The 25,806-nt window shown below is 33.5% G+C and overlaps 1 protein-coding gene across 1 annotated transcript in view; it reads right to left on the bottom strand.

Moving 5' to 3' along the window:
* The window catches only part of LOC123705356 (eukaryotic translation initiation factor 4 gamma 1-like), a 37,700-nt gene extending 36,121 nt beyond the window's left edge, over window positions 1-1,579 (bottom strand). Inside the window, exon 1 of the mRNA XM_045654099.1 lies at window positions 865-1,579. Within this exon, the coding sequence (XP_045510055.1) occupies window positions 865-1,564 (700 nt within the window). The 5' untranslated portion in view covers window positions 1,565-1,579. The remainder of the gene's footprint in view (window positions 1-864) is intronic.
* Window positions 1,580-25,806: the final 24,227 nt, after the last annotated feature.

Here is a 25,806-nt window from a genome sequence, read left to right as displayed (position 1 = left end):
ACACACAGGCATAAATTACGACGTAAAAATAGTCACGATTTAATGATTAAACTAATTTTGATGAAAAATTTGCCCTTAAACTGTTGGCGTCCAAGGGATTGAAGCTTAAAGAAGCAGGACAAGGACGGCTTTTATACTGAATCTCGGCACTTACATAACGAAATCTTTTGTCTAAGTATAGCGAAAGCACATACGACTGAAATATTTACAGAAGATAATACTTCGTAGTTCGTAGAATAAGCTTCAATGCCGAAGGATAAACAAGTAACACGAGACGAATCTCTTGCGATCAACGTCATACGAATCGAATGAAGCAAACATAATATGCTTGCTTAGATAAATTAAATTATTCTTATCCGGCAAATATTTCCAGTGATACTTAAAAATAAGACTAAATTACTTTAAATATAAATCAAAACAGGTAGAAATGCGATAAATATTAAAACGTCTTTTATGCATCATAAAATCGTATCGAGAAAGAAAGTCGATAACAGAACAAGGTTCCGATTATAATTCAATGAACACGGCTGTTATTGCATTTATACTTTTGTTTCGACGTTGCAGACCAATACTGTAAGAACGTATAATTTTGTTAATATAAAAAAGGTTTCTTCTGCGAAGCAACAAGTCCAACTCACTGTGTGGTGTTGAAGCCCGTGGATAACTGAACAGCTGTATTAAGGAAATAAACAGAGAATTAATATAATCGCACCGATACTATGCAGGCCACTTCACGCTGTGTCGCATCGCCACTGTGTACAAATTAAAAATTACGTCGCGGCTCAGAATGCCTTATCACTAACGTGAAACATATGCACGCTTTCAAAAGTAAATATAATATAGTGAGTGTGCGGCTCGACTTACTAGATTGAGACGGCCTGTACTGCGAGCAGCGGCTGGCGGTGGAGTGGCGCGACGTGGGCTCGGGCTTGGCGGGCGCCGCCTGCATGAACTGCGGGGCCTTGTGGCTCAGCTGCGCGCCGTGCGGCCCGTGCCCGTGCAGCGCGTGGCCTGCGTGCCCGCCGTGCGCCGCGTGCCCTCCGTGGCTCGTGCCGTTGCTCGCGTGCCCATTATGGCTCTGTCCGCTCGCCTGGCCGTGCGTGGCGTGGTTGGCATGGTTAGCGTGGTTGGGGTGGTTGGCGTGGTTAGCGTGGTTGACGTGGCTGGCGTGGTTGGCGTGGCTGGCGTGATTGGCGTGGCTGGCGTGATTGGCGTGGCTGGCGTGGTTGGCGTGCCCGAGGCCCATCGACTTGGCGTGATTGCCGTGGGTGGTGTGCGAGGCGGCGCCCAGGGGCTTCTGTGCGAGGTGGTCGGGGTGCGCGCCGTGGGGGACGTGGCCCAGGTGGTTGGCGTGAGCGAGTGGCGCGTGGGCGGCGTGCGGAGCGTGGCCCAGGTGCGCCACGTGGTTGGGCCCCGGCAGCAGGTGGCCCACGGGCGCGTGCGGCACGCCGAGCGCGGGCTGCAGGCTCGGCGACACCTCGATGGTGGCATGCTGTCCGCCATGGTAGCCGCAGCCGTGCGGCACGCTACTGTACGAACTGTTCCCACCTCTTAACGCTACCATCTTAATTTCATGATACAGATTTTTCAAAAATTGAATGAGCCAAACGTTGAACCATTCCCAGAACAGAGGAGACACGACCATTGGCGAGGCGATCGCTGCTCTATCGAATAATTATTATCTAACTTCTTAAAACTACATTATTGCTCATCTTTGCATTGTACGGCGTTGACTTATAATAAATTCTAGCGTTGCGACTACGGAATAACACTTAATTATCTAGATTCGGTTACGAAACTCGCGAGCGTCAAACGCATGGTGTCGATATATTTGCAGTCCGCATTCACGATTTAAAAAGTAATATAATGCAGCATACGAGAAAATCGATACGGAAACGGCGCGCTACATCGGTCTCCGTTCGCGCGCGATCAAAATATTATCACCCGCGTGTCCGCCGTTATTCTACAGCTTAAACTACGTCACTTTCCAGTAGAAAAATCCGCGAATCGATTTATAAAAACTAAATTTTACGCATAATACTTAGAAAATGTATAAAATTCGGCCGATCGGTGTGCACCCCACGATCCATTACGCTACATTGTGGGAGCGAGGGTTAGAGGCGCTAGAGAGAGAGGCAACGAGCCGACGCCAGCGGGGGCGTTTCGCGTGTCGTCGGCCGCCCCTGAAAGAGGTCGCGCGAGGGGAAACGTGCCGAGAGAAAGCCCTGCATGCGATACATTGCGCGCTGCCTGCGGCGCCGCGCCCGCAGCCCGCCCGCCGAGCGCAAGCTACGCCGCGGAAGCCTTCGCCACGCTGCACCGAATGGCAATCCGTGGTGCCATTGAGAACGACATGGATAGTGATTTTATTTCCCTCCTTTCCTTATCATCCTCAAGACTCCGTATTATGTTGCCCCATGGATAAATAATTAAAATCTTTCATATCATATTTATAATGGCATGGTATTGGACAAGTGAGGAAAATAAACTTTGACATGCTAATTTATTAATTACTAATAATAATTACATCTTAATAAATTTAAACATTTAACTATCAATTGAATATTATAAATGTTTGTTGATGCCACATGTTACTTTATCTTTCAATAATTGCCAAATAATAACGGTAATGAGAAAAACAAGTTATAATTTGATTGGTTGTTTGTTTGATAATGGACGTAAACAAAATAAGAAAGGGTCGGTGGCTAGCAACTAGTCACAACTCACATGCAAAATAAAATATGTAGTAAAAAAAAACAGAACTTCGCATTGACGACAAAAACTCTTAAAATGGCCATTAAGATGGTTTTTGGTCACTGGTTCAAATAATGGAAGAATCCCCATGCAAACTGAATATGTACATTTCCACGTGCCTCCACTATATAACAATACATTTAACGGACTTCTTTAACAAGTTACGCTAAGCCCGCACGAAGGTAAATAATACCCATTGTATGGAATTCTTTGAATGTTCTCGTCCGCAAATAACTCTCACTAGGAACGCGTAACAAACTTTATCATATTTCATAAGCGTAGGTACCGTCCGCGTCGATAATCATTTATTTACTTAAATAATTATCATGAAATCTACCGCTGCAGTTCTGCTTCGTTCCTATCAATACACCTTTTTAAAATCTACTCATTTAACGTATTTTATGTTGAAAGAAGGAACTCTAAATGAATATACATATTTCATATTGCAATACACAACGGATTTCAAAATAACATTATGTACTTACAAATAATATTATCTGGCATTAATATTACGTGGCATTTATCCTTTTCATAATGATTTTTAAAGTACAAAAATCTAAATGATAACTCGTACTCGATCTTCTATGTACGTAACTACACATTACAATACATCTGAGAGGTTGGAGGGTCAACCACATTGGTGTCTTTGAAAAATAAGGGACGAGGTATTTTTTTTTTTAATTAACGTATGCGATGCGTTAATAAAAAAATAGTGTTTTTATCATTGAATGTACCAAACTATGCAACATCATTAACTGCAAGCCGTGACGTCAGTTAATCAAGTTTTTATTATTTAACCATATATGTGCACGCAGTACTGAATTTATATGAGTATGAAAATGGAGGCAAGGCAAAAAAATTCAATACGTTGTTGGAAATTACAATGTGGCCCCCCGAAAAGACAGATTATAAAGTTAAAACACTATCGAAACTTAAAAGGCATTTTAAGTATTTTTTATGTTCTGTTATATAAAACAGATTATTTTAAATACCACCCATATACGATAAGTAGGTACAAAGAAAGTGTATCAAAAAATAATTAATCCTATTCATCTTTGTGGACATGTTATGAAAAATAAAAACCTTGGAATAAATATAAAATATATCGATTGACTCATTATTAATCTCATTATTTGCGACTCCGACTAAGCGACTGTCAGTCTGTCACACATTTATTGGATACAGAATTTAAAAAAAAAGCAAAGTAAAGCCTCTCTATATATTTTAACACCGTGTCCACTTTAATTTTCTAACGTGCGACAAATGCTCGTAACGTTTTCGAATGCGCTCTGAATAAATCGGATTTATTCAAATGAATTTACAGATCAATTGTCATTTTGTAATTATAGTCGGCTAGGTATGTACTGAAAACGAGAACGCATTAACTATTAAGGTACTTAATTAACTACATACGTTCATTGTTCACTTAACTAGCATATTGTCCGAACAATGCACTAATTACCTATAATTGATATTTCAACTATACACGATTAAACACATTCATCGTGATTGGTTATTCATTATATTTGATATTTATTAATAAAATTGAGGAATTATAAATAGCTTACAATACAATGACAAAATTAACTTTCACAATATTGAAACGAGCTCGAAAATAGTTTTATTAAATTTAGTCTATGACGAAAATACATTGATGGTATTGAACTTGAGTTTTATTTGTTACTAGCGGTCCGTCCCGGCTTCGCCCGTGGTACATATTTACGTTTTCTCTACATAAGAACCATACTTCAACGAATATAATAAAAAAAGAATTATCGAAATCGGTTCAGCCGTTCTCGAGTTATGCGCTTACCAACACATTTTGCGATTCATTTTTATATTATAGATAACGACGAAGAATGAAGATATGTAGTAACATTTAACATCGATTATTCGACAATACCACAGTCCTTATAAGTAAGATAAATAATTACCAAACACAAACCATAATAAAGTAAAGAAATTGTTCATTTCCATTTCCTCATTATATTCCAGGCGGTCGGTATTCAATATCTCCGTTCATATGAGCCATTCTCGCACGGCCGGCATACCAGGTCACCCGTATTGTCTTAGTGTGGCTAGCCTAATGCAATTGCGTCCGATAACCGAGTGCCTTATCAATAAAGGTAACAATATAGTGAAATGTTGTTCGTCATATTCCAACGCATCCGCAAATTCGCAACGTATCAGCTATTTGCGCCGGCATGTAGTCGGCGTTTAACTTTAAATAACATCAACAACTTTCATAACACTGTTTACAAACAGGCTTTTCAGATTAAAGCTGCGTAAAGCTAGACATGTTTTTACACAAGTTTTTACAAGTTCATGAATGGAGGAAACAAATAACAACAATTACTTTCGCTTTCATAAAATCGATCATTACAACATATTCTACTGTATTTGCGTACAGTTATTGTTGTTATTTCGTACAGCTTATGTACATATTTTATATACTACGTAGCATTTTACTCTCTATTGTTTTTTTATTATTATTTTTTGCTTCATTGTGCCTTAATTTTTTAAGAAATGCACACTCACTTTAAATAATATAACTGATCATAGTTCGAAAATAGGTAATTCTATCGAGCTCACAACTTCCATTTTTGTACCAATATAAAAATTATATAAATATTGCATTCCATAACAACAAAACTGTCTAACAACATGTTAATGCATTATTTGCATACCATTGTATTGTTATCTTGAAAACAAAAATATTTATTCTCGTACAGAACTATGATATTAATGTGTCATTAATTATTAACAACAATGGACACAGTTCAGCGAAATATTAAACAGTTGCAAGTTTTTTATTTTACTTATTTTCTACAATGTATTTTATATTGTTTCTGGGATTATATTTCACATTTGTGATAAGAATATGTAATGAATAATATAAAACTTGCATATACCTATCTACATTGTTCTCACTTCTGACCATGTTTAAGATTTATCTATTGTTGATACAATAATTGTGTAACAATTTCTTTGATAAGTACTATTCTTTGCTGGCTTAAAAGGTTGTTAAAACAAGTGATCAATGTTTGGAAAACAATCTTTAAAAACATAAATATATGTGTAATTTTCTTTGAGCGGCTTTATAGTCTTAATTACAAGTTCTTTTCCCGCTATTACAATACTCTTATTTGTGGTTGTGCATTTCTTAATTGTAAATTTTAAGCAAAATTTGTTATATTGTTCATATTTTATGGTAAGGCAAGACGATACTTTCAAAACTAATTTGTTTTCCTAGCAAATGATTGGATTTTGATTGTATGTAAACGTTTTTATTCTGAAATGGAACCAATAACAGGAATTTTACACAACAGTACAAAAACAATAATGCAATTTTCAGCCACTTGCATTTCATAAAAATCCTGCAATTGGACATGCCTTGATCAAAACTTAACCACCTGCGAGGAAAACAAATTAGTTATATCATAAAAAAATAAACTAAAAACTGAACTTGATAAATAATAATCCAACATACTTTGTATAATTTCAGCTAAAACATAGCATGCCAACCAAATAAGGGATATCTAATGTTTTATTTTTTCTTTTGTATAATAAAATATTAATTTGGTTTACTTTACATTAATAAATTACATTCAAACTATCTACTTACAAGCATTATTTTTCATTCAGCGTCATATGAAATAAATGACATAAGCGCAATATTAACTCTATACCTTTTGAATCTAAAACATATACAGACATAGAATAGTTACACTGCCTTACATCAATCGCAAAACACATTTCATCCGACACAAGTATATACTTTACATATTGATTGTATTTCTTCATTTCTACAACATAAGCTAACATTAATAATAACAACCAAATTCAAAGTTTCCGAGACACGATAGAAAAAATAAATACAAGTGGTAACAATAAAATGCAACAATTGTACAACTTCGTTAGTCAAGCGACAATAAGCGAACATTAAGTATAGACAATTAATTATAAAACTAGAAATATGTCCAATGTCCAATTGTTTTAAAGAGATTTTTGTTTCGTGGGCTGTTTTATAATTGTCATGTCCTTATTTACACAGACATATAATAATGCTTTTGTTTCAAAGAGCCTGAAAATAGCCAAGATACAGTTCTACGGAACCCTCTGCCTTGGGCACGGAGACACATGCTCTACAGCAACAAGACATGATAATTGCAAAAACTCACCTGACAGTTTGTCTCTAAATGTGGGCTAGCTTGATTTGATATCACTTCAGCGATGAAGGTCCCAAAATGTTTGATGAGTGAATACTTATTATTATATATTGATAAGGATCTTATCAAGTTTCAAATTGGCATAAATTTTATCAATGCATTATATAGATGACAGCGATTTATATTGAAATAGCTTTGCCCATTTATTGGCTTTACTTTGCTAGCAAGAACTTTTGTCAAAGATTTAAACTCATGAAAGTTACAAAATAATTCTCATACACTCAATGCTCATTTCAGGTTATTTCTTAAACTTTGAATTTGGGTTATATAACAAAAAAGTATAATAATAATATGAAATGTAAGCTAAAAATAATAAACAAAATATTTATTATAGTAAACTACACAAATGTGTTAGTATTTGGTAAACAATCTTATTATGTATTACATATAATATAAATGGAGTATAACTGACAAAACTCATATTAAATTAAGTATTTTTAAGTATATTAAAAATAAATAAAATTAAATTAAGTATTTTTAAGTATATTAAAAAAAATATATTAAATAGTAAATACATTTACATATACTATTTTACACACTACACACTATTATACACATACCTTCAGGATCAACAGATGTAGAGTTAAAATTAAATAAAGAGTTAGAGTTATTAGCATATAAAATATAAATAATGCATTTAATATTAATAAAAAGTTTTGTGTTTTATTGGTTATTTAAATTTAAATGTTAATATATTAATTTATAATTATTTGCTCAAATGAAAACATTCACTTATTACTTTAAATTAAAATAATTCATATAATATATATGAAACAAGTTTATGCCTAAGTGAAAATAATATTCGCTTGCATATAGAAAAGTCGCCATGCTGATTAATAAATGTTTATCATTCTTCATATTTACTCATTGCAGTTGGAGAAAACATGTTTATTTTTCATGTAATCATTAATTATTTACAATTTCAATCATTCTTTAAATTTTTTGTTCAACTTTGTGACAATTTTATTTTTAAATTAATAAAACAATGCTGTTTTGGCTGAAAGATATACAAAATATATTATACATAATTTTACATAGAAAAGCAAGAGTAAATATCAATATATAGTTTTGTGATAAATCTCTTACTTTTGCATACATTGAATAATAATAACAATATACGTACTTATATTAACTTACAACAACTTAAAAGTAAATGGGAATGTATGATCACCAGTATCCTGGGTCACATATCAACTTACATGAGTAGAGGGGAGCACAGCTATCACTCAAAGAGAAATAACCTTACACGAACGTGAAAATAAGCAAAGCCACACAATCACTATTTTCGCAAATGCGGCACTAACAGATGTTGAAGTGTCTACATTACGTAAATATATAAAAGGGACGGTTTATGAAAAAAGGATACGGGCCGGGCCCGCGCTGAGGGGCCGTCAGCGGCACCTGGTTGCCGTTTCCACTCATATTCTCGGCAGCATAGGTCTCGCAATACGTACACCACTCGAGGTGGCACGCTATTCAGCCCTAACTGATTCTAGGACACATCCGGCAATACGCAGACCTTAACTTGATGTCAGAGTGACAGCTTGCTCGTTTCAATTGAGACCCTTCGTCAGCAAAGTTTCCAGCAAAAACATTGTACTCCACATGCAGCAACACGATATATATTCGGTGTTTAAATATATAGCATCACTACTGAACGACCCAGTCACTAAACAAACGAAAGTACAAAATGGCGGATGTTAACCAATAAACAAACGGTCTTGTCGCGGTTATACTAGCGTTACTATTTTTTCACTTAACTGTATAATTATTGCTGTGGTTTGTTACTATAAAATAAGAATAAAAAATGTAAAAATATGTATCTCCAACAATAAATATCAGAATATATTTTTTAAAATCTTTGAACCTGTCATTCGATCGTTCACGTATCACGTCACGCATGCAATGCTTTATGTTAAATGCATGTCAACTTTATTTAGCGTCTATGGCTATGTAACTGGTCTATAATTTGTGGTTTTTACAGATGATTAATAATATGCCATACCAAGAAATAAAAAAAATATATCAATGTATCGTAACTTTGTAAAGTTCGTTGATTAATAATTTTACTATGGTGTGATGTTTATATGTATTTCAATATCTAAATAATAGTAGACGGATAATTAAAATAATATAAAGTGAAAAAACTAAAACCCAACTACGACAATAACCAGCGCTGAAAAAGTATAAAACAAGATTTCAGAATACTGAACTGAACAAAGTTGCTAATGTAGTTGCAAGTAAATGGACACATTTTCATGTTTGGAAAGGCGTAGTCACACGTTGTTGAAGTGCTACGGTAGATAGGTATATTATGTAACGTGTGACTACGCCTTTCCAAACATGAAAATTTATCTTTACATAGTGGAATATTGCATACTTCAGAATAGTATTGTATGACATTATTGTCAATTTACAACGAAGGCATCTTGGTAGAGTCTACTGTGTCCATTTACTTGCAACTACATTAGCAACTTTGTTCAGTTCAGTATTCTGAAATCTTGTTTTATACTTTTTCAGCGCCGGTTATTGTCGTAGTTGGGTTTTAGTTTTTTCACTTTATATTATTTGTACTTTAGTGTATTTGGGGGCATAAGTGTATTTGGGGGCATAATATTAACAAAAGTTAAACTGATGAACTAATAAAGAAGCTATGGACGAAAAGATGTGAATTATATGCAATCAGCCCATGAATACAGGTAAAGTCACGAGCAAATGCTAGTAATATATATATATATATTCAAAATGTACAAGGAAAGCGCTTTCAAATGATACCAAACACGGGATATTTATCTTAACTTAATTTTTTTACTCTGTATGTTTTGTCCGATAGAGGACGCCACATTAGATTTTGTGAAACCCCATATAGCCTATAACCAGCGGACAATTAAGACGCTTCTAATGATATGTCATTTGTCAAATTCTGATAAGTAGTTTAGACGTTACGAGGGAACAGATGAACATACATACATACATACATACATACATACATAGCCTGTCAAAATCATAACCCTCCTTTTGCTTTGCCGTAGTCGGGTAATTAATTTGTTAATGCAAGTATGTATTTCTTACACATTAAAGACTTATTCTAAAAGTAATAAATTCTTCCATTTCAGTATACAAAATGTGAGAAATATCGAAAAGTGTATTCACTTTCTATATTATAGAAATCTACAAATAGGTACATAATATTATATTCTGCAAGTTCTAATAGAATCAGTGACTCCTTGGCTTGGTCACTCCACCCTGATTGAACCGGGATACAGATGAAAATATATAGTTATTAACCTAAATTACTGAGTACTATAGTAGAGCCATTTTAATAGGCAACATTTGACAGTTCAACAAAATTCAACAACGTAACCTAGTAACGACGACATAGAATAACATGATATTTCGTTTTGTTAGAACTGCACATTTGCTTAACTTTTTTCAATTATGATTACATATTTATAATAATAATGACCGATACAAGTAATTTTAAGATTTCATTTTACTGATAAACCATACTAAACATAATAAACAATTTCTGAATTGAAGAACTGACGTCGCTACAATTTTGTGTCAATAAACCTTTATTCTTTTTAAATACCAGAGACGTTACTCTAAAAATCGAAATCTGACATCTAGAATCGAATGCATTGATTACTTGTGAATAAAAATCATCATAAATTAATAAATTCGATTGACAAATGTTTCAAATCCGTATTGATTAATTCACTTTAATCGATGTTTTTAAGCAGGTAACCTCTCTTCGAAGATAAAATTGATAGACGTCAAATGTTGCCTATTAAATTGGCTCGACTTTAGTAGGTTTCTTCTGATTCAATTAAAACATAACATCTGTTTAAAACAAAAAAAATATTTAGAAATTAATAATTTACAAAATAAATGTTACCAAATCTGTAGAGAATTGTATTGTATCTATAATAACTTTTGTTGTACCTATTTTCCAGATTATCAACTTATATGTGAAAAATCAAAAACCAAACTTATGCGTGGTTACGCACTTTTGAACTTGGATATTATTTTGTAAATGTGGGATTAAAGAGGAGTCTTAATATTTTATTTTAAACAATAATTATATTTAATGTCTATGCCAATTCTATCTGTTTTGTACGAATTTTTGTCTGAATCAAATTTTTATTTTGACTGGACTCTGATAATTTAATTATAAAATCGATTTGCTTTGTATTGAAGCGGACATCGATTATGACGCGAATCGAAACTTTCGATTATACATCACTAGATTTTTGTAAGATCTGTCAACTTGTATTTGTCATGTCATAACTCATAACAAACGTCAAAACTGAACGAAAGTCCAAAAGCCGGGTCACGGCCATAGAGGAAGGATGTTTAACTGAGATAGAGTGGCTACTCTGTGGTAATAAGTGCATGTATGGAACGTGCTGCCATCTGCAACTTTGTAGGATAACTAATGCTTTAAAGGGGTATATATATATATATAGCTATGCAGTATGCATATCGACATTTAGCACCAGATATGGAGCGAAAGTATATTTACAAAAATATTACTAACACCAAGAAAAGCGTCGTTTTCGTGACAACACTCTTTTTGTGGCGTTAGTAATATTTTTGTAAACATACTCTCACTCCATAAGTTGCCTTGTAAGTTGAGTAAATAATAAATAAGTAATGAGGGCAACCAGGGGTGAGAATAAAAAACAATTTCTTTAGCAGTATTCACGTTTATTAAATTGAAATTGAGATTTATATACTATACAATTGCTAAAACTTCTAAAATCTGCTAAAACCAAAAGCTTTAGTTATTTCAGTGCAGTCACTGAAATAACTAAAGCTTTTGTTCTAAATAAATAAATAAATAAATCATTTATTGCATAAAAACATGGTACATACAAAGATATTAAGATCAGAATTAAGGAACATTCATGTTTTTACTATAACTACATAGCATACAATAATTATTATTAATTGACATAATGAATGAAAATGATTAGATATTTATCATTGAGATAATATTAATATGGAGACGATACCGCCTACATCACTTATGTTCCACTCAACATACGTCATGTGGCGTAACTGCACTCAGTCGCTTGCTCGCTCATTGGCGCGAACGTCACGCTCATTTTTTATTTGTTTTAAAGTGAAACGCATCAAATATGCCTACGTGTGTGTTACGATATTGCACAAATAATACAAAGAATACCGAAAAGTGCAAAGGAATAACTTTTCATCAGTAAGTAACTAGATAATAATTTTTAAAACTTAGTTAGAGCAAAATTTTTGGCGGGCGACATTTTGTCATAGATTAAAAATTTAAGATATGACATTGGGCATGAAATAAGTGTTGTTAGTAATATTTGCTGGCGTATATTTTTATAGTATAAAATAATAATTTTACATATTTAGAAAAGCATAGACTGGTTGTTAATTGAAAAAAGGTGAAATCATGAAATATGAAAATCAATTACTCAATCACCAATTTTTTTTTGTTAATTGATTTTAATCAAGTTTTTAATTGATATTGTATAAGCTACTGACTTGAACGTTTAATTGAATTATTATTTATTTATCTGCACTAATATAATAAAGAGGAAAACTTTGTTTGTTTGTTTGATTGTAATTAATAGGCTCATAAACTACTGGACCGATTTTGATGAAAGGAGAATGCCCATTTTTGGTACTGGTTTTTCTCATGCATCAAGACAACAATACTATTAAAAAAAATCTCGGCAATTTAGAGGCCTTCTTACCATCGGAAAATATATTTTGAACAGGGAATGTTTTGTAAAATCTAATAAGACATGTAATTGTTTAGATCCGTAATTATAGATTTAGTGTCCATTACCGGTTACCACGGTAACCAAGCGGTAACTTATTACATTTACTATGGTAAATAGCTAAATGTATTAATATCGATTATTGTTTTCATTGAATTACAAAAAAAATCAATTAACATAAAATCACTCTTTAAGGTATTGTTTATACACTGTAGGTTGTTTTAACAAAGATAGTGAAGTAAAATAATATAAATATGTATATGTATATAAAAAAAATATTATTATGACATAGCTTGGTAGGTAACCAGTTATTTCTTATTTGTTTCTTTCTTCGAATATGTAGTGAAAAAATGATTCAAACAACAACAACAACAACATGTAAACCGAATAAAAACTCAATTGGAATTTTTTAAGTATATATTTAGGTTTTCTTGAAATCCGTCCCGGAAGATTTCTGGTGCCTACCTACACTAGCCGATGAACAGATAGACTTTGTCTGAAAGCATAAGCTCTACGCATAGATTAAATATGTTAATCGAAAAATAACCTTTGGACGATAAAATGTTACCTAAATCACACATAAACCTAACTAAATCGGGGTTATTTAAGTTTTGAGGTTATTTCACATTTTTCTCAATATCTTGAAAACCCCTGTTTTTATCACAAAAAAATCAATTGGTAAAAATCTTTTGAATTTCGAAGAACCCTCCAAAACCACTCTGGCATTGACGCAACACTGTACTGTGGTCCATACTTTCATGGGCATTCTCCTTTTTCACAGACAATCTTAAGACCCTGAGAAAGAACATAGGCTACTTTTTATTGCGAAATATGTGCACGGGCGAAGCCGGGGCGGACCGCTAGTTCAGAGATAAGTAATTAATATTTTTTCTATTCAAGGTTTCCATGTCTGGGCCGTGAAGAATGGGAAAAATTATTTTTTTTTCTAAAAAAGGCTCAATTTGTAAGGAATAAAACTTCCCATAGCCCTGACTGAACCTAAAACACGAAAAAAATTAAATTATTCCATATGACGTCACTATTTACATCATCCTATATTATTATATGCCAGATATTGTTAGCCCCGCGTAGTAAAGTCAGTTTATACCTAAAATAAATATTAAGTAAGTACAAAGAAAATTTCAAGTCAACGTGCATGTAAGGAGTGGCACCCAATAAAATAGACAGAATGAAACAAAGTGTCGCCTCTATAGCGGTGAGTCGGTGACATCGCATAATCTATGACTGTCTAGCCGTCATTCGCGCGCCCCGCGCCGCCGCGCTTGGCGCACAGATTTTGTTCGTGGTGTCTGCTCCATATTAATATTATCTCAATGATATTTATAGTAAAAATACGAGTCAGGAGTATTGTCACTTAAAATTAGGTTATACATAAATTATTAGTCATACAGTCAATCAATTAATATCAATATCATTATTTTATATTATTTAGACATTTTTCATATCATACAGAAATTCATTTAGGTTGTAAAAACAATTCTCTAATAAGTATTTATTTAATTTATTTTTAAATCCTGGAAGAGGAACCCCTTGCAAGTCTTTTGGGATTTTATTAAATATCTGAATACCTATATAAGGAACATTTTTTTTGTACAAAGTTAATTTAGGCCTCGGTAAAAACAAATTGTTTGGATATCTTGTTAATTTTCCAATTTCTTTATTAGTTTTAAAATATTGAGGATGTTTTTTTATGAAAATACAAATTTCTTTGATATAAATACATGCAAGAGGCAGGATTCTCAAGTTTTTAAAAAGTTCTAAGCTTCTAGCGTGTTTTCTCCTCCGTTGAAAACTCATGATCACAACGTTCACAACAGTTAACAACAATAAAACAAGTAACAAAATAACAAAACAAAACTTAAACAAAACAAAAACTTAAAAGATAACCAGATATATTTAACAACTAAGTTTAACAAAAACAAATGAGATAACCTCGAAATCGCATCAACGTCCGTCCGAAAGTTGAAAACTATGGTTGACAATGACAGTCGCACATCATTACAAGATGGCGGCTTTTTTTTAATTTTAGTTATACCACTCACCGCCCGCGTCGCTGTCGTCTATGCGTTTACACTTACATGACAGTTTTGAGTGTGCCCCCCCTGGTCACGGCTCACGGGGTGATAGAGTTCAAATATTTATGCGACTCGAGACTTGCAAGTTGCAAGTAGTATTAGAGATGAATATAATAGTATTGTTTTATTCCATTGAAGATGTTTTTTACCTAGTACATTTATTTTTTTTAATTATGATATTATACTGTTGTTTTATAATAAAAATGAATCTCAAATGTGTTGGTTAGCGCAAAACTTGAGAACGCTGAATCGATTTCGTTAATTACTTATTTTTTTTACAATATTCCTAGTAGGTACGAGGTTGGTTTTTATGAAGAGAAAACATAAACATGTACCACGGGCGAAGCCGGGGCGGACCGCTAGTTTAAAATGCACAGTAACTTTGAAGGCAAATAACTTCAACGAACGTCAAAATAAGCAAACGATACGAATATATTAAACTAGTTTTCCGCCCGCGACTTCGTTCGCTTTTTCTAAAAACTAATAAATTATGGTACCTACTACCTACTAAAACATTCCTCTTGATCTTGCATCTCTGTGTTTGGAAGATCTAATCATACACACATACATATTATACAGACGTGGGAAACGATATAGGTACTACCTATGTAATGACGATTAGAACTACGGTTGAGCTGATTGGCAGTCAGCGGGTCAAACCTGGGTGTCGTTTCCAATCATATTCCCGGCAGCATGCCGCATAGATCTCAATACATACAATACTCAAGGTGGCACGCTATTCAGTCCTTTTATTTAAGAATATCACTTTTTTACTCGGACTACCAACAAAATGAAAAATCTTTTAATTAACAAAACCTAATTTTTCTTCTACACTGTATAACAATCCTTCTGTGCATGACACACATATATGCACATACGCAACATACACGCTCAGACGGGCACACACACACACGCGGACACACACACGCGGACACACACACGCTGACACACACAGACATACGCACATACAAACTTAATTAAAAATATCGAAAACATATCTATTTAAAATAAATCCACCTATAAAACCGATCACAGATTATTTACAGATCCATCCTGGTTAAACATAAAATATTTATTCCGATAAAATGCTGCAATCGAAACCCACGTGTTTACTTGAAAGAAAATGTTAGTTCTGCATCAATTACCTACCTACCTCAGGAGTCAGGCATAAAACTCACAATACTATTTTCTCAACGTTTTCTATAGTGTCATTAATATAAATAGACGCTCCCGTATCGAAACCGCGACACAATCTACCGCGTCAACTTATACAAGTAGATACAAATACGTCACACAACTTTATAAGTACGCAACATATTGAATTCCAGGAATTAATACATAGTTTAAATACCACAACATGTAAATACATACTAAGAATACCTACTAGATATTCTATGGGATACGAAAATTCAAACAAATCTACGCGATAGACGACACGTTCGAAGTAACACGTTTACTTCGAAGCGTCTGAGCCGTAAATGAAAATATTTCATTTCAAAAAATAAAAATCAATAAGAATCTTAATATGAGTAGGTAGGTAATGACCTAGACTCATTTAGACGTGGGTCTTGGGAGGAGCCAAGCGCGGTGATAGCCTTTTATAAATAATATGTAGGTAGTTAAAAAAAATTACCGAGGGTTCCGAATAAACCTATTTTTATTATATATATGTTGTAACTTAAAATTTATGCTTTTATTTTAGGAATATTTCTTTACCTACTTCAAGACGTTTCGTTTTTTTCAAGATTCTGTGTTAACGGTAGGTTAGCACAGAATCTTACCCTGTAGGTTTTGATTCCGTTACGAATGTGGAAATTTGCGACAGTTTGCACCTAAAACGGCTGTATGTTTTGAGTGCTGATTTTTTGAAATGGGTTTCCAATTTTTTTTTGAAAAAATCTAACTTAGGTATAAGTTAACCCTTATAAGTTAGATTTTTTCACAGCTCCGTAGATTTGAGTTTTCTATATAAATTTCAGCTTTATACCTCCACGTATTCCTGAGAAAAAGGGTCTTGACTCTTGACAGACAGACAGACAGACGGACGACAAAGTAAGTGTTCTATTTTTTCATCTTCTGGTTAGGAATCCTAAAAAACAACTAAAAACATGCTTAGAAAAGATAAACTTGTCAAATTACTGTATCGTTATCAATCTTTTATAATATAAAGTTTGAATTAAATCGGTCCGTTTAAAGTGGGTCAAAATCGAGTCTACTACAGTCGAGTCGTTAGTCACATACAAACATACAGGTGAAGCTGACAAAAAGTTTAAGTGCATGATATTTCAGGCAGTAAAAGTTCCTACATTACCAGTAGTCCATTGAAATTGGGGTTGCTTTTTTTAGAGGACGCAATTTTATTTTTTTGATGTGTAGTGGGGGGGGGGGTCAGTGTTATGCTATCACCAAGTTAATTTGTAGGGTCGCTACCCTTTTCCCACGGCTGCCATCTTGAAAATATAACATATCTCTTATATGACCAGGGTGGCGAGTGGCGACCCCACAATCTTGGTTTTAGCTTCACGCTGACCCCCCCTACATATCAAAAAAATAAAATTGTGTCCTCTAAAAAACGCAAGATTAGGCCTAAAAAATGTAACATTTCAATGGACTACAGATATTTTAACTTTTATGAAACATTTAAAGCTTCATTTCGGAAATATAATTACCACGGACTTGTTTTTTTGCAAATTTCACGCGGACTAAAAACGGTGTTAACTGTAAGTGTAGCAGATAATAATATATATTTATAATTGTGTTTTGTGTGTTGAAGAAACATAAAAATTATCTAAAAATCAGAAATTATTTACAATGATATTATTATATCGAAAAAATTGAGTGATCAGCGTATTCGTTGATAATAAATACCTAATACTAATTGTCGTACCTAATCGTCTTCAGGATATTTAATCATGCATGTTTTAATTTGCGGTTTTACGTGTGTTATTGTACCTTAAAATAATAAATATAATTAAAAAAAAACGTTTTGACGATAGAATCAATTAAAGAAAAAAAAAACAACATTTATCTCATCAAATTATTGTATTGTCGCCGATTCTTGAATGAAATCTGTCCTTTAAAAGTGGGTCAAATTCGTGTCTAAAGGAGTCGACTATATACGAACATACAACCCGTACGAATTAACTTGAGACCTGAGCCGATGACGTTATTTTCAATGTAATATTACCTATAGGTACCTCCCTTTCCAAAATAAATAAAATAGGTGATGGAATGTAATTCAAACTTAGTAAGTACCAGATTTACTTAATTAGGTACTTAGATAGTTTTTTTTTTTTTTTTTTTCCAACTCAAACATTTATTATATATTTGAGTTTGAGTTTGAGTTTAGGTAGATAGTAATATTATTAAGGAGCTACAGTCAACTAATATACTTATCGCATAATATGTCGCACTTCAGCCGAGTCTCAAGCGGGTTATAGATAATCGTGTTTACCCGCTTCTAATATAATATATACATATTACATGCATATTACCAATCTGAATATCAACTATCAATAAAACCAATGCACTACGTGAAAGAGCATCAAACATGTGCATGTATATAGTACACATAGTGTAATCGGATTGACGTATATTAGTACGACAAGACATGAAAGGAGATTACATATAATATGCTAGGCTTTGTGGACTTCCGGGCTACTATATATATTACATATCTAGCTGCATTTAAATTTAAACAACCCTAGACCCTAGAATAGCTCAAAGAGTACAAAGGTACCTAACAACAGTTTGTTTACTCTTTCGGAACGTAATACTTTTTTTTTGTTTTCACAAAAATAATTATCTGTTTTGATTTCCTCAAAGCAACGAGATTTTTCGTAGGCATCTACCTAATGCATAGTATAAATTATTTGGTAACAAATATAAAATAATTAAATTAATACCGTATTGTATGTATCATCACAATCTTTTGTCGCAAAGGAAGAACTTCGAGCACAGATGAGAAAAAAGTTAAGGAGGTAGTTTAAATTTGTATGATGCTAACAAGGATGCTATAGTAATGAAAATCTTGCAACAAATAGGTATCATTCACGTTTATTTTCTTACAAGGTTAAAAGAATACTGGATCCTACATGTGACGTCACTATAAGTATTGTAGAATCGGGGTTATACTAATTATTTTATAACAAGTGATAACTGCGTTTAAAACAACCGACTTCAAACTTGCACTTGCAACATTTACAATTACAGACAAAAATGCTCATAAAATAAAAACTACTGGGCCTATCCGAATAAAATTTTTATGGGACCAATTTGACACCATCCCGCATCGAACAAAAAAGAATCACGTAAATCGGTTCAGAAACCTCGGAGTAATCGGTGTACATACATAAAAAAAACATACCGGTCGAATTGATAACCTCCTCCTTTTTTGAAGTCGGTTAAAAAGAAATTGTAATGTACTTTAAATATGTACACAGCATAAGCACAGGTAGGTATCGTAATTAAATTGTCGATTTTTCGGAAATAACACAGAAATCTTATATGAAATCTCAATGCAAATTTAAAAGGTCTATCTAACGATACCACACAAATACCACCCCATAAACTTTATAACAAAAGTATAAAGTGAAATTGAAAATATAAATTAAAAAATATAGATATTATTACCTTCGCCAACTAGCGGCCTCGAACAGGATTAATTAATTCTATCTTTTTTGCATTCATGTACATAGATGAGAATCTAAATCTGGATCAACCGATAGCTTTGGCCTGCGAGGCGGAAGCGGCTCCCCACAGGGGGAGTTCTATCAAAGCTGGTTCTATTTCAAAACTAATTTTTCTTCAATTAACTGACCGAAGCGGGGGTGGATTACCGGTTATCGATAAATAAATCCATAAACCCTTGTAACTCTTATTTTTATTGCAGGTGAAATTTTCATACTTAGTTGCAGCACAGAATAATAACTAGGTTGAAGGTACTTCCGTGTAGCGCTGGCTTTTTAATTCTTTATCCTGCAGGTAATCTGATCATTAACCGTGGATAAAAATATCCCCTTCGTTTAAGACTTTACTAATCATCCGCCCTTTAACGTTGCAAGAAATAAGAAAAAAGCATTCCGTTTTAAATCATTTTAGAGGTAAATCGGTCTTCAAATTACTCGTAGAGAATAATAGTAGATGGAGAAAGGTCACTACCTATTCCTTCATGTTCCATTTCTTCGTCAAAATGGCGGAACATATTTTCATGATAAATTAGATCTTACACGAGAAATTACTCTTAATGTTGCCTTGTTACTTGTATAGTTCTACCTATAGCATTATCTGTGGTATTTCGAAATAAAATTGTAAGTTTCCTTTAGTATTTTGAGTTACCTATAATCACAGTATTACAATATTATTGTGCCTATAATATTGACTTGATTTTAAACTTGGCTTGACCGCTAATACACACGATGCCGTGAAATTAATTATTCACGCACGTCAACCGGGTGATTCAATTATTAATTAATATCTAGATTTGTGGATTACCGAAGTACCTACTCGGAATCACTCTCAGCACTAACAACGACTGAACTCTAATTGTTACAATCACTAATTATTCCACGTTTCAAATTCACATTTTATCATACTAGTATAAACAATAAATACTATGTAAGAAATAATGTGTGTCTTATAAGCTTCACCTGCATGTTTAGACTCGACTTTGACCCATTTAAAACGGACAGATTTACGGTTTAAGACATTTATTTCTCAAAAAGATTACATTTGAATCACCAGAGAAATAATAATAAAATTTAATAAAACATGTTTGCTCGCTTAACGTTGTACGTAGTAAGTAGTTTGTTAACACAAATAGAATACAACAAGAAAACAAAAAAATGGGCGGTAATTTTTATAAACATAATTTCAGACTACCCCAACGACGGCTTGTGTTCTTGGTAAAGATATGCTATTTTCATGAGATATAAAATTAGTTTTATTTTTGCACTTTGTTTTTACTAAGTATATAAATTATGTATTTTAATAGTAAAAGTATAATTTATAGGTTTTGTTTATGTTTATTTTTTATATTTAATTATAAATAATAGGTATATATATTTTTTATTATAATAAGATTTACCACCAGTAACCACGAGACAAGTATATATCTTCACACTAATAATTATTGAATATGAAATATATTTGCAATCAGGTTCAAACAAATAATGATCATACATTCATACAATACAGTTCTTTCAATGGTGAAATAGTTATTGAAATCGCATTTTTAAATAATTAATTAGCAGGGGTGGTTTAGTAAATACACCTGTAATTGAGATCCGTAATTAAAAATTGTTTACAAACATTATTACTTACTTCGTTAAAAGTCAATACTTTCGTAAATGTAAAGGAAAAAATAAGTGTACAAACCCGTGGAAGATGCCATAAACAATTCAAAACCTTGAAAATAAACTCAGGTAAGAGTTTGTTTGTATCAATCATTTTTTGGTTTCATTGGCCAATTTCAGGAAGCACTGAAGAAAATTGCGACACTAATAGGCTCAAAAAAAATGTTTATTTACTTTGGTTTCGGCACGCGTGCGGCGTGATCATTTGGACCCGTGTTGTAACAATGTTGCGACTTCTTTTTGTTAGTTATATTTTATTGTAGTTTTGTTTTCTTAGATTGAGTTCAATAAGAATGATATGTTAAGTTTGTAAACAAATATATGAAATACTAGCGGTCCGCCCCGGCTTCGCCCGTGGTACATATTCACGTTTTCTCTACATAAGAACCATCCTCGTACTTCAAGGAATATAATAAAAAAAGAATTATCGAAATCGGTTCAGCCGTTCTCGAGTTATGGAATTACAACGAAAAGTGGCATTGATTTTTATATATTAGATATACACGGTCACTAGTTGCTAGTCTATCTGTCTTTATAATATAAAAAGGCTGAACAGATTTCGTTAATTATTTTTTTATAATATTCCTTGAAGTACGAGAATGGTTCTTATGGAGAGAAAACGTAAACATGTACCACGGGCGAAGCCGGGGCGGACCGCTGATATAAATATATGTACTTGACGCTGTTACATTTTTGCCTAACTCAAATTGAGATATTTTCGCAAGTCGCAACGCGGCTCACGCACACATTGATTTCAGTCTTAAATTTTATAAAATCTTGATACTTGATATTATTATCTATTTTATATAGGAACTAGAAGAATGCAGCCGCCAAAAGGTATTAAGCGGCGGCGATTAATATATGTAGTACGTTGATAATAATATTTATACCTTTACAAAATAAACTTTCATTCTTTTTTTTTAACTTTGACTTTGTTAAAACTTTAGAGTTTAGTAGATGAACATGGCCGATGTCACTCTGTCACTCACCATCAATAGCATAAAATTTTTGAAGTGAAACTTCTTTATCGGGGTTGGACAAAAATTTAGTGTAACATTTTTGCGTTACGCTGTAGGCGTGACATTTTTGCGTTACGCCGTAGGCGTGACATTTTTGCGTTACGCGCCAACTTTTTCTTATCCCTAAGTTTCACTTCTTACGTGTGTACTCTAGTACACGCACACATTTTTTTTAAATAATTGTATAGTATAAGTATTATGTATTCCTGATTTAATAAATTCTTTGAAAATAAAGTAGGTAGGTACGTAGTTTTTGTTGGATTATTACTACCTTTTACAAAAATTATAAAGAGTAATTTCGTTAAGAAAAGAACAATTTAAGTAGGTACATTAAACAATTTTGTTGTGTGTGCGAGTCGCGAACTTATCTTTGAGGCCGTAACTAGGTACCTACTAATTGATCACAACATGTTGTTTACTCGAAACTATAATATTCCCTTTTTTAAATATTTCTCGTGGTTATAATTTCATTGCTAAGAGAGCGTCCATTAGTTACGTAAGGTATTGGAAGGGAGGAGGAGAGGAAGGGGGGCGGCACTATTTTTCGAATTATCCTGATAAATAGCGAACGGGGCTTTAAAATCAATACAACATTTTATAAGTAACTCCCTCGGAACGTCTGAAGATTTAAATCCATTTTTGAAGTTTGAACTATAAAATACACCTCCCACAGGAACGCACGGGTCGTCGTCGGTCGATCCCGGGCCGACAACCTGTTGATAAGCTGGTATTTATAAGCTCAACTATGTTCTATAAACTTTAAAACTTGATTTCTTATTTCCCAGGATAAACAATTAAGTACTTTTTCATAAGAAATCTTATCTGAATGAAATTATAGGTATATTGCTTGCGTCGGATTTAAAGAAATTTTATTTTATTTATTTATTGCGTTGTGAAAATGAAATAGCTCGTACGCTGTTTTCGCGTAAACGGCGCACTTTCACCTTTCATATCGAAATATTTATTGACACGTGCCTCGATGCAATCCATACTAATATTATAAATGCGAAAGTAACTCTGTCTGTCTGTCTGTTACCCAATCACGCCTTAACTACTGAACCAATTTGCATGAAATTTGTTATAGAGATATTTTGATACCCGAGAAAGGACATAGGCTACTTTTTACCCCGGGACATAGGATAGGTTTTATTCCGGAAATCCCACAAGAACGGGAACTATGCGGGTTTTTCTTTGACTGCGCGGGCGAAGCTGCGGGTGGAAAGTTTGTTTAGTATAAATAATACAAAGCTGAAAACTTCACTGCGTCATTCTATCATTTACATCCAGACACTCTTTAACGCTATTATTAGCTTCATTTATATGTTCGACTAGCTTTCCGCCCGCGACTTCGCCCCCGTTTTCAAAGGATAACCCGCATAACAAAATAATAATTATAGTTAATGATTTGTCGACCTTATATTTTCATGACTTCGAAAAAGAATTTCATAACATTTTTGAAGCGAATTGTTAATATCTAGGAATAATACTATTAATTCTATTAATGGTATTAGGTATGATGGGTTTTGGGCAGGAAAAAGCAAAGATTGTTAAATAAACTTAAGATTCTTTATTAGACGATGCGCGTAGTACGAAGGGTAAAGACGGAAGAGAGAAATTATAAGATGACACATAGGTATTTGACATACACATTTGTTTATACAAACTCTTTTCACCAACACTGGCCCTTAAACAAATGTGTAGATACATAACTATTGTACAACATTAAACAAGTTTAGTTTTTTACAATTTAAGAATTTAACAAATTTATTGTAAACCTAAACACGTTACAAACTTATAATGCTTTTCTTTAGTAAGTGGTTTTGTTAAAATATCGGCAGTCATTTCAGAAGTACACAAATAATTTAGATTAACAATATTATCTTTTACAACTTCTCTTATAAAATGATGCCGCACATCTATATGTTTCGTACGAGCATGATACATAGGATTCTTACACAATTTTTGTGCTGATTGGTTATCATTAAAAATCGTAACAGAACAATGCCTACCTAACAATTCATACAACAGAGTTCTTATGAATAACGCTTCTTTACAAGAATCTGATAGAGCCATATATTCTGCTTCTGTGCTAGAAAGAGCGACTGTTCGCTGTTTTCTACTTTCCCACGATACAGAACAGTTCCCAATTTGAAACACAAACCCAGTGTACGACCTACGATCGACCTCACACGAAGCCCAGTCAGCATCAATATACCCATTGATGTCTAGACCACTTCTACTAAAAACAAGTTTGTAGTTTACAGTACCCTTTAAATACCGTAGTACGCGTTTCGCGGCCTTCCAATGACGCTGATCATAACAATCATTATACTGGCTCAGCATGCTTACCGCGTGCGCGATGTCTGGCCTGGAGCTAACTGAAATATAATTTAAACAACCAATTAAATTTCTATATTCCAAATTCTCCTCCTTTTTATCAGCCTTTACAAGTTTCAATCCCGATTCCATTGGAGTTTGAGCTGGCTTACAGTCAGTCATATGAAAACGGTCTAAAACATTCTTTATGTAACTAGACTGATCAAGATAGATATTATCTTGGTTTCTTGTGATGCGCATACCAAGTATATGGCTGGCTGGCCCTAAATCCTTCATTTCGAATTCTTGCATGAGTTTCTTCTTTATTTCAACTTTCATTTGTGAATTTCTGGTTGAAAATAATAATATATCGTCCACATACAACCCAATGATGACTAATTCTTCACCATTTGATTTAAAATACACGCAGGGCTCTGAGGACAGTCTTCTGAAACAAAGTTTTGTAACCAACACATGGTTTATCTTTTCATACCAAGACTTCGAAGCTTGCTTTAGGCCATAAATTGCTTTATGCAATTTATATACTTTATGCTCACAGCCTTTTACTTTATAACCTTCCGGTTGTTCCATGAAAACTTTTTCTTGCAAATCTCCATTTAGAAAAGCAGTTCTTACATCCAAATGATCGATATCCATCTGCTTTTCAGCTGCTAAAGCCAATAATATGCGAATAGTGGAATATCGAACCACTGGAGAAAAAGTTTCCTCGTAATCAATTCCATAGCGCTGTGTAAAACCTTTAGCTACCAATCTGGCTTTATACTGCTTTAGATTTCCATCAAGATCTTTCTTTTTCTTAAAAACCCACTTGCACTTAATCGGTTTTTGATCTTTAGGTGGATCAGTTAATGTCCAACATTTATTTTTAATAAATGATTGATACTCATCAGCCATTGCTTTCTTCCAGTGAACAGCTTCAGCCCCTCCTAGAGCTTCTTGAACTGTCTCTGGTTCATCTCCAATGCAGGTCAGCATTGCAGTACACGCACTGTCATATTCCGATGTATCCATCGCATCTTCAAGTGTCGATTCACCTGGAATGTAAGTGACATCGGAAGGATCAACAGAACTACTGCTGTCAGAGTCATCTAACTCAAAAATACACTGTCTTCTGGGATTAGTTACAATCTCATTTTCTTCCCCTTTTTCTGGTGATAGTGAATTTTCAGACTGTGCCACTTCAACATGAGAATCATTTGAGTTTAAATTCTCAGTCTGTAAATTATTTATCATCATAAAAAAAATCACCATTT

Source organism: Colias croceus, chromosome Z (genome assembly GCF_905220415.1).
Source record: "Colias croceus chromosome Z, ilColCroc2.1".
Lineage (NCBI taxonomy): Eukaryota > Metazoa > Arthropoda > Insecta > Lepidoptera > Pieridae > Colias > Colias croceus.
The sequence above is the reverse complement of the archived record's forward strand: the minus strand, read 5'-3'. Positions and strand labels throughout refer to the sequence as shown.